General features: G+C 31.4%; 1 protein-coding gene across 2 annotated transcripts; it reads left to right on the plus strand.

The window, feature by feature from the left end:
- Positions 1-1,418: 1,418 nt before the first annotated feature.
- LOC125048493 (probable ubiquitin carboxyl-terminal hydrolase 9) lies at positions 1,419-11,698 on the plus strand. Of its 2 annotated transcripts, none has more exons than XM_047647188.1 (10): positions 1,419-1,543; positions 1,692-1,940; positions 2,316-2,493; positions 2,764-2,971; positions 4,520-4,670; positions 5,409-5,526; positions 6,222-6,424; positions 7,242-7,402; positions 8,670-8,872; positions 9,489-11,698. In XM_047647188.1, the coding sequence occupies exons 2-10, from the start codon at positions 1,703-1,705 to the stop codon at positions 9,856-9,858; spliced, it is 1,830 nt and encodes a 609-aa protein (XP_047503144.1). In that variant the 5' UTR covers positions 1,419-1,543; positions 1,692-1,702; the 3' UTR covers positions 9,859-11,698. The 2 variants fall into 2 exon arrangements, with proteins under 2 accessions (XP_047503144.1, XP_047503145.1); XM_047647189.1 differs by having other exon boundaries at positions 1,424-1,572.
- Positions 11,699-11,955: the final 257 nt, after the last annotated feature.

Genomic DNA, 11,955 nt, shown 5'->3' on the forward strand with positions numbered 1-11,955 from the left:
AATAATATAAGTAGGTACTATTACTTAGACTTCAAAAATATACAAGTGACTTTATTATAATAAGTGAAAAAACATTTAAATATGATTTTTTCTGTTTGTGCGCTTTGCCTTTTTATGAAATTTGTTGTTATTTAATTCTGTGACTACACTTTGATCTAGGCTTTGTTTTATTTGAATTATATGAGACCAAATCGTCGTACTCGTTATCGTCGTAAAATTTTCTAACTGCCAAGTTTCTCCTCGGATCTCTGCTTACGAGCAACGCCCTAATTGCGGCTCATCTTGTTTGTTTGTATTTAGTTTATTTATCTAAATACCAACGATATAAAAGTTATAATATATGCTTATATTACAATAGGGTTAAAAAACCCGAATTAAGAAGATACATTGGACAGAGCCTTGAAGAGACCCATTAAAATCAGTCCGTACTCCGTGTCAGAAAAATTAAAATGAGGATGGGTCGTATTAAATGAGTAAATACCAATATAAAATAATATTCATAAAGTGGTGGTAACAACTTATTAGTAGTAACAATTTGATAATAATATCCCCTAATTTTCACCCCTCTACGATCAACCCCTATTTTTTATTATAAATGATATACATGGCAAAACGACGTTTGCTGGGTCAGCTAGTAAAGTATAATATTGTATATTACTATCAAATTTTTTGGCTTAAAATGTTTTGATTGCTAAATGCTATCGGATACTCGTGAAAACTTGTAGTGAGGTGCACAAAAACGATGCACAGACTGTGTAATTGTGTATCTGTCGCTTATAAGTAGTAGCGTATACACATAGATTATACTCTTTATTTTCGTGATTTGCGCTATGGGTAAGTATTCCCGTTACCCATAGCGCATAGTATATATTCGTATATACTCGTTGTCGTCGTAAAAATGCTTTCCGTTGTAAATTGAAATTATAAATACATTGTTTAGTCAATTCGTTCAAAACCAACACTTGGGTTTTGGTATTTGCACAAAGTGACGGACTATAGAACGTTTTATTGTACCTTAAAGTAAGTAAGACGTCTCAATTCTCGCAAAGCGCAAGACGTATAGGTACTATTATGTATTTATTTAACAGAAAGTATTTCTTATGTTATTTATTTTCAGCGTGTGGTTATTGAAACTGTTTACTGTTACTTACTGACATTTATTAACCTGTTTGGATTTTTAGCAAACCAACATTTGCAAGAAAACATGGTGATGTCGCATCATGATGGTGATCATGATCTAATAAATATTTTATCTCGAAAACAATATAAGAGATTGTTTTTTATAAGACTAGAGAACTTTAAATCTATTTAAATTAATTTAGTAAAAGAATCAACCGATAAATTTCATTAAACCATAGACCGGTAACGGAACGATGTTGGTACTTGGTAGTACACTAGTACTAGATCTAGTACGTCACTAAATTTCATTACACAACCAATATGGCGTACCGTTTTAATTTCTAGATGAAGGTGTTCGTGGTTACTATTTGATTTGTTTTTGTAGCAGTTTCTTTATTGGAATACATTGTTCCTTAAATATAATGTAAGTCAATGAAAATATATACACTTGCCGTAAGTATGCTAGTCAAGTATTGATAAATATAAGTACAATTATTTATCCTTGACTGCTGTATAAGCAGCGGAATATCAATATAAACGTATATCTTACTATGCGGCTTGCCAATTTTTAGGTATTCTGAAGATGCCCGTAAACTCTAGGCCGAAAAAGAACCAGGGAGTCAATAGAAGTAAATATTCACTGTCTCTTAATAAGAATAATGCAGCAAATCTGAACAGTGTAGTTCAGAAAACAGTTTCCCCTATAACTAACGATCAAAAAGAGAACAGGCCTGTTAAAAGACCTCTACAGAGTACCTATCAAAATACATTGAATGCTGCTAAAAAGTTGAAACCATTAAGAGAAACAACATTACAAGCAGGTATTTACATTTTCACAAGATTATAAAAATCAGTTTCAATTGATTATACCATTATTAAAAGGCATGATTTCATTCTTATTTATTTAAGAAATTGGGGACTGTTGTATGAGTCAAGTTCTCCAGTAAAAAATATCCATACTGTTTCCCAAATTCTTTAACTGAACTCATGTTTATTATTAACTGGATATTAAGTAAATTAAGTGGTGAAAGACATACTTGATTAAGGTTTTTAGTAGCATATTTTTCTTTAATGTGAGTGAATGAAATACTTACATTAAATGCATTTATTAACTGCCACATTATGATAAAGATATGAATTAGAACAATTTTTTAGCTAAACAACTTAACTAAACTTAACATATTTAAATGTTTAAGGTTCATTTGTGAAAACCACCCTCGAAGTGCTAGAACCAAAGACAGGTAGTACTGCCATGTTGAATGGCCACCATGCATCAGATAATCAGTATGGGGGCCCACAGTCAAAAACCCCTATTGCTACACTCTCAAACATGGGGAATACTTGTTTTCTCAATAGTGTCTTATATACATTGAGGTGCGTAACATTATATTTGCGAATTTTTATGTTAGAGTTTATATTTATATAAAATAATTATTCACATTTTTTTACTGTTTTTTATAAAAATACTGAAATTGAACCTTATTACCTAAATATTCATTGTTAAAATAGTGTGTTCATTGCTTACCACCACTAAGGTATATTTTGCATTGCACAAAAGTAAAGTTGAATCAGTGAAAGCAACAGATTTACTCCTTTGATAAAGCAGTTTTTATACATCTTACAACACAATTGTATACTTTGCAGATATGCCCCGCAGTTTGTTCACAACCTCCATCATTTAGTCTCAGATTTGGGAAGGGTAGAACAAAAGCTTGGTAGCATCAGGTTAAAAAGTTCCTCCCTGGGTAGAAGTGCAGCAGGAATCGCTTCTTCAGGAACAAGGTCATGGAGTAGCAAAGATTTACTTTCATTGGGGCAGTCAGATAATAATTCAGCAAAAAGTAAAATTCAGGTAAATTTATACATTTACTTATAATGCGAGTAATCTTTAATTTGTACTGAATATTGCATATAAACTTTATCATGGCAACTTTATTTTTATTACTCATAGTACATTATTACCATTTAGTATAAAATATAATAGTTTTTAGTACAAAATGTTTGCTACGCTTTTTGATGATTACGATAGAGTCAATACGATACCAATACCAATACTCTTATAGAAATATTGTTGATACCGACACCAACGCTTATTGAATAAAAATTAAATTAAAGTAAAATATATCAAGTTTGGTTAAAGTTTTTAATTTTTATTGAAAAATATAAACAGTTGCAAAACTTTGAATAAGATTAAAGGTTAAGTCATTAAAATTAAGAATAATAATTCAATTAAAATAAAATAACTGTTTAATTACACGCGAAATGGAATACGTGGGGTCAAAGCGGGTGAGAGAGACAAGAAACTGAATAAAACCCCCGCGTATAAATTAAATAAATTCCCCGGGCATAGATATATGAAAAGTATCAATGTATCGGCAATCAAAATATTGCCGAAGCCGATATATCAGTATCGGTATCGGATGCATGCCTAATTATTAATATCTGGTATATAATTCAAGAATCAATGGTTTAATAACTGTTTATAATATACACATTATATTATACTAGGTGTACCCTGAGGTTTCACCTGTGTCATTTCGGAGATAGCATGATGTTTTAATAAAACCTACAGATAGATCAAATTCCTGAGGTAGATTGTCATGAACTAATATATTAAGATAAAGTGACATTTTTATCAGTTAATCTGGCTGTACTATATTGACTAGACTAAATTTGTGTTAGAAGATAACAAAAATATTTTATACTAGCTGTCCTGGCGAACATCGTACCGCCTAACAGTCGATAATTTATTTTTATAAAATACTTATTCTGCTATTCGGGACACCGGTCTAGCTAAGATAAAAAAAAGAAATTTGATAAGACAACAAATACATTATGTCAAAAAATAAAAATTTACCTTCCCGGAACCCCTCCACTAACACTTGAACTTTATGATATGGTATTAAAGTTCAAATTGACTTTTAAGTATTATTACGAATATTATGTATGGGAATATAGAAAAGTGTTGTTTTTAGACTTTTTCACTCAATTTTTTTAATTTTTCTCTCCGTAAGAACCATCCTCGTACTTCAAAGAATATTATAAAAAAAGACTTGGCCAAATCTTTCAAGCCGTTTTCATGTTATCTCGTGACAACGGAAAACGGGTTTCATTTTTATATATATTGATGTAAAATTACTTTGAAGTTTTTAACTCTTGAAGTTTTGCTTATATTTCGTGGCTGACCCAAAAATCAATAAATGATCATGTACTGCAATTATTTACAATGAAACATAATATGCAGCAGTGTGTCTGTGCATGACTTGATACAAACTAAATTAGAATTCTTTGAATTATGCAAATATAATTTTTGCATAATGTGCAAAAAATAATACAATGTTGTAATAAACACAGTTAGCAACTACATTTCGCTTGCCAATATATAAGTAATTATCTGCAGGTGGTGACAGAGAAACTTCATGAGACATATGTAAACCTTCGAGCGGGAGAAAGCAAATGTATCAACAGTGGCTCCAATGATTCCAGTCCAGAGGCCTTTGCACCTGATGCTTTCTTATCTGCTTTGAGAGATGTTAACTCCACATTTGAAGGTATAGAAGGAAATATTTAAATAATGGCTTAGACATAAAATTTATTTGCAGTGTTGTGATTAAAAATTTTATAGATATTTTGTTGTAATGAACACAGCCAACGGGAGCGTTCAAGTTCGTAACGAATTTGGGAGGGGGGGTCCTTTTGTAAAACGACGATGCGGGACGGGGATTGAATTACGCGTTATTGTAAATATAATTTTCGACTTACCAATACTTTCCACCACATAATCGTAACTTTTAGGTATAAAGAGTCACTAAACCTTTTACTATACTTGGGGAAAACGTTACGGCGCGTTACATGGGGGGGGGGTCAATAATCTCTAAAAAATTGCGTGACGTAATACTTGAACGCTCCCAAATACGTTTATGTATTACAATAAGATTTCATGGGGTTATAAGTATAACTAGGTAAAACACACACACCTTACAGTTTTTAATCTATTTATTTACCAATGTAAAGTAAAATTTACATGTATCATTTCATATATATCATTATATTATTTCCTCAAAGAGTATAGATATAAATGGGAAATGAGGTACCTCCTGCTCTTGTCTCTGAAAATCTGAATCATATCAATATTAGATAATATGATTATGTATCAAATGTTGTAAATTATTTAAAATCTATAATATAGAATACACATTATTTTGTCTATTCTTCAGATCTCTGATAGGTATATGAAATATCATAGATATAGTGTTTTAGTATTCATATATCATTAATTAATATTATAGGTAACAGACAACAAGATGCGCACGAGTTATTAGTGTGTATACTGGACAATATTCGTGAGACATGTCGCGCTTTGAGTGCGCGAGCGTCGCGGCTTCAGTTACAGGAGAATGGGGACAGGTAAGTAATTTAAATGTCTCAATAGTTTAAGGAAGCGTTCAAGTATTACGTAACGAATTTGAGGGGGGGGGGTGTCCTTTTGTAAGACGTTACGATGCGGGGCGGGGATTGAATTAAGCCGTTATTGAAGTGAAACTTCTTTATCGGGGTTGGAAAAAAATTTACCGTCGAATTATTTATTATTCGACACTTAATATTTTAATGACAATTAAATTCATTAAATTCCTAACATATCTTCCTTTTTCCGTCCCTACGGAAATCTAAACTCTTAGATTTGTATAAATATGAACAACACTTCAAGATTAGTTTGCCACTGAAGTTTCACTTCTGACATGTGTACTTTGTACACACACACTTCTTTTTTTTTTTAAATATTATTATTGACTTTCCAGTTTTTTACACCACATAATGGTAACTTTTAGGTATAAAGAGTCACTAGGTGGTCACGAAACGTTTTAATATACTTGGGTACAGAAAAACGTTACGGCGCGTTACATGGGGGGGGGGGTTCAATAATCTCCAAAAATTCCGTGACGTAATACTTGAACGCTCCCTAAGTTGAAATACAGATGTTGACAAAATTAATTTTAATGTACTTTGTAATACACACATACTTCCTATGCATTATCCAAAATTTACTAACAAAAATCTCATTTACTTAATTAAAATTTTCTGTATATAACTAAATTTTATAGCAATGGCCTTGGTCGGGCCCAAAACATTGAAGATGGTGGAAAAACATTAGGCCATCTACGCAAGTCGTGGAAAAAACGCAAGGACGTGAAATTAAATGATAAACGTACTTCACCTACGGAGGAACGGCCGCCTTCGCCCTCTGATCCTGAGAGAGATGAGAGGTCACAACCCGGCTGGGATTTTGTCGCGGAAAGCTTTGAAGGTGGGATAAAATTATCTAAACGACTAACGATATACATACTTTATATAAAAAGTTCGAATCATTTCTACGACACAATTTTTATATTATGTATATGTAATTTTGTATGATTATTATTATATATGATTTTGTATATATATATTAGATAATATTTTTAAAAACGATGTCAAAGTGCGGTTTATGCGTTTCTTAAACTTGATACCTAATGTTCTATGTCAATATGTATTATTAGATTAGAGTCTGGCTAATGAAAGAATTATTTGAAAACTTTCGGATGGCAATACAGAATATCATTGAATTTCTTAGGTTAGTATGATTTATTGTCTTGATACTTCATGCAATTACTCATTTTTATTTCTATTATATATTTTTTCCGAATATGTAACAGGTATAATAGCCTAAACTTTGTTTTATTAATTTTGGATTCTGATTTTGATTATTCCGAATAAAGTTGTGTTTTATAGTGAATATAGTTTTCGTTTTCCATGCAATGCAAGTCATTTTAAGTATCAATAGTAAAAGACTAAATACGTATAGTATTTAATTTCATAGAAATACAGTTACTATCAATGTAAAAAATAATAAAATAAAATCGAGTATCAAGTAAGTTTAACTTTTAGGGATACCATACTAATTTTTTTTTAATTTGCCGCGCTTTTTCGTTATGTTCTTTCATTAGCCAGACTCTAAATAGAAAGTGTACATGACTTACTAAACGTGTATGAAGCAGTCAAAACCTCGCCAATTTAACTTGACTTGTCAAGTGGACAAAAAGTATCTGAAGCAAGTGTTACAGACTGACTTTTTTATAAATTTCCAGGTACCATGGTAGTACGGACAATGTGCCTGGAATGTGAGACTGTGACGGAGAAGGCTCAGGCAGTGTGTGAGCTTTGTGTTCCAGTTGGTGAAGACGATTCTGCCGATGAGCCCTTCCGCGCCGCTTGTCTTTCCAGCGAATATTTACGCGATCAGAATAAGGTATATTTATTTATTTCTTAATCCTACAGCTAACATAAATTGTATAAACATATATTGTACTAAAGATATAGCCAAAGATAGAATACATGATATTATACACAAAAGGATCAAACATTAATACGAAAGAAAATAATCAACAAAAATTATTACATACATTTAGCTAAGTAATACCTAAATCGGCTTTTGTGTCAGATACACATTGTATGTGGAGTGTGCTCATGATGTAAGTTATTTTATTAGTCCTATGGATATTCATAATACTTTTAAGCATATTCCGCAATAGCTAAAAGAAGTCAAGGCTTAAATAGTAGTCATTGTAAGTCCGGGCTGCGCGATATTTGTATCGAGTTGTACTGAGTTTTTTGAAGTGAAACTTTTTTAGGCGCATGAGGGTAACATTTTTACGGAACGTCACGAAGATGTGCAACGTTTTTGTCGAAGAAAAGTGAGAGAGCGATTGAGAGAGAGTGAGAAGGATGAACTTATAGAAATTATATTTTTAAAAGGAATTGTTGAAATAAATTTAAAAATTAAATTCCTAACATATCTTGCTTTTTCCCTCCCTCGAAGTCACGAAAATCTAATGTTTTAGATTTGTATAACTTTCACTTCTGACATGTGTACTTTGTACGCACGCACTTTTTTTCATAGTTGGTGTAGATGTGAGGAACGTGAAACAAAGCACCAGTCTGATAGGCAGGAACATGGAAGTGCAATTTTTCTAAAAGTGAGCTGCAGTTCACTTTATTTGTGTTGATGTCATGTACATAGTAGCATTATATTTTTATTGTTTTTTCGAGAGTCTAAAGTATCAATTTTAAAATATTTAGACGCGTCTATATAGGTATTACATTTATTAAAAGACGAATCAGAGATGAATTTTATAAAGTTTTGAATATTTTCTATTGTTTTTTTGTGTACTGTGTAACGAGGTGACCAAACCGAGCAACTATACTTAAGAACACTTCTTACATATGTATAGTATAACACTTTCATACAGTTGACGTCATGAAAATGTTCACTGATACATTTGTTAACTATTGTGTCAATAGGGTTATTATACGTTATTTTATAGTCTAGTCTTATACCTAAGTCACAAACACAAACTACTTCCTTTAACGAATTTGTTATTAAAAACATATTATTTAACGTTATTGTTAATACAAATGTTTAATTTTTCATTCACTGTATTAATGCATGTTTTCGTTAAATAATGGATGGAGCATAAATATTCCATAGATGTCAAATTTCCAAAATTTCTCTTCAGTACTGGTGCGAGCGTTGTCTTCGCTACAATGAAGCCAGACGAAGTGTGGCCTACTCACGTCTTCCGAGACTCTTAGTTCTCCAGCTGAAGCGATTTAGCGGTGGTATGGAGAAGATCACCCGGTATGCCCCCACCCCGCTGTTGATGCCGTGTTTTTGCGAGCCCTGCTCTAAACGACCGCAAGAAAATTCTCCTACACATAGGTATAGATAATTTAAACTTAACATCTAACTCATCTAATTTCTGTAAAAAACTTTTACACGTGAACTTTTAGTAGGAAACCCTAAAAAGAAATACTTACGTTTTAGTTTATGTTTACTAACATAAACTTTAAAACATTTGCTTATAGTTTTTGTTATTTAAAGAGCAGTGTTGGCCTAGTGGCTTCAGCGTGCGACTCTCATCCCTGAGGTCGTAGGTTCGATCCCCGGCTGTGCACCAATGGACTTGCTTTATATGTGCGCATTTAACAATCGCTCGAACGGTGAAGGAAAACATCGTGAGGAAACCGACATGTCTAAGACCCAAAAAGTTCGCGGCGTGTCAGGCACTGGGGGCTGATCACCTACTTGTCTATTAGATTAAAAAAATGATCATGAAACAGATTCAGGCATCTGAGGCCCAGACCTAAAAAGGTTGTAGCGCCACTGATTTTATTTTTTTTGTTATTTAAAGCTATTAAAACATACAATATTGTATTCTATTCTCTATTGGGGTCTTTTAAAAACAGAACCTAGAACCTACATTAGTGTAAATCATATAATTGCCTCACATTATATAGGGTAATACTAATACCTATACTTATTTCCAACCATTTAGGTATGTCCTATGGGGGGTGATAATGCACTTTGGACAAACATTAACTGGTGGACACTATGTCGCATACACACGAGACAACTCCCAAGGAGATCTCAAATGTGACAGAGAGACTGATAACACTACAACTAACACTGGAAGCAGCTTCATGAGGACACTCTTTAGCAGACCCAGGAACCAACAAACTGGTTGTACGGCAAAAGAATGCTGTGTCCCAAGACAAAGGCCGGAGATTGGGTGGCTTTCCTGTGATGATGACGTGGTGAAACCAATCTCGAATGAGGAGTTTGAAGACCTGCTTTCGCCGGAACCCAAAACAGGGTCAGGGTCTACACCATACCTTCTGTTCTATGTGAAAAGTGAAGTGGGCTAGTACCAGTGTGTGTTGATGGAAAAGATAGAAAACACCCTTTGTTATGTAGCATGTTAAGACTGTCCATATATGAGTAATCAATCACAATAAATTGTGATTTCTTAAATAATTTTCAGTCTTTTCATGTTGCATTATTAAATACCAGCGACTTCTGAATTATGGAAAGGCAAACTTAGTTATCAACTATTTAATAGCCTGTCTTAATAAAAAATGCTTATGTAATATATACTTATTTTAAAAAAGATAACTTTTTTTTAATAAATACAGATCTATTAACATGAATAGAAGGGTGTTCTTAAAATATCTAATTGTGGTTAATTATAGAAAATATAATTGCTTAAAAGACAGATGCAGGTTGTATCGACGTGATATTACTAACTTGATTTGTTTAAAAAAACAAAGGTGATTTCACTGTATTCTACTGACAATACTTGAAATTGTTACCTATATAAAATGTATCTTATTGTATATTCAGATAAATGGCGATATAAAAATATAGTTACACTGTTCTTTAAAATGGCCTAAACTTGTATTTGGTATGCAATTATGTATAGAATATTATGTATATATCAGAAACTTTTAGCAAAGACCATGTATATAAAACTTACAGTTCAAAAATAGAACAATATGAATTTGCAGTATTACCACAGATATATAAAGTGCACTTTAAAGAAAACATATTTATATATTAGAATAAAAATAATAAAATTCCTTAAAATCTTGTCAGTGTGAGACCATATTTCTGTTTCTAAATAAATTTCTGATACTGGTGTATGTTACATTGGTAAGCAATCATTAAGATTGTCAACCCGAAATAGACAGTACATTCATATTGTGACAAATTACCAACTAATACTTCAATCATATATATATATAATAACATAAGACATAAACATAAAAATTTACATTTATAAAAAATGGTTGAACAGTTAGTGTGGAAGTATAGAGTCTACACATTATTAGATGTTTAGTATGTGTAGGTTTGATTTAGCTGGGAATACTAGATTAGGCTGTAAATTATAGCAACACTTCTTTTCAGTAATAATTTCTACCCAATAACTGATTTGAAATAATATATATTATGACAAACATGTCAATTTTATTATCTTAAAAAATCATACAGCTCATACATTAAAACTTGTATTCCTAGCTACAATAAGTTGCTTGCTTTCTAATAGCTATAATGATATTTTTATTCATAGTAAAACAAATTTGTCTTATTCACAAAACTATTTTTCTACTTGGTATGTATATCTGGTACCCTTTGTAATAGCCATTTCTAATATGTTAATAGACATAAATATTGACCAATTCTATTATAAATATGTTAAAAGTATAGATTTATTTTCACATGCTAGAAAGGAAATTTTATCAGCCTCCGTTAAACCCAGTGTGTTAGCTTTAAACTTAGCAGCTATTTTTATAATGTAAATACACTTTATTTTTTCAATAGAAATAAATAATAGGGCTTCTCTTTGCTGAATTTAATACAGTAGAAGAATTTATTATTAAGACCTAATATAGGTTATTAGTCAATTTAAAAATTATGAATTTGTGGTACCCGGTATTTGAATCCTAAACCAAGTGTATTTTTTTTATGCTGTTTACTTCTTTCCAGTTGGATAATGACTTTAATATGTTTTATATATGCACTATAATTTTTAGATTTTAAATTTGTAACGCCTTGCTCCAGTATATTAAGCATGCTGTATATTTTTTTTAAATGCCATTCCAAAACCTTTTAAAGGTTAAATTCTTGTCAGTAGTTTATAATGTTAATTTACTAATAGTTATGTGAAAATATTATTTGATTGTAAATTTAATAAAATTATTTTAAATGCTTGTTGTTTTGTACATACCTATAATAATTACAAATGACGTCACCAAAGATATCTTTTTATCAATATGATAGTGTTATATCTCCTCTATCATTTACAAAAATTTTATCAGGATAGATGTAACAGTTAAGTGATACATATTAGTAGAGTGAAATAAATATGTTAAGTGTAAGTTGAAATATTCTATTTTATTGAAGTGCCAAATACATTTAATTTAGCATTTGCTAATACTAAAGGATTTGTTAAAGATCACGTTTTA

Source organism: Pieris napi, chromosome 3, assembly GCF_905475465.1.
Source record: "Pieris napi chromosome 3, ilPieNapi1.2, whole genome shotgun sequence".
Classification (NCBI taxonomy): domain Eukaryota; kingdom Metazoa; phylum Arthropoda; class Insecta; order Lepidoptera; family Pieridae; genus Pieris; species Pieris napi.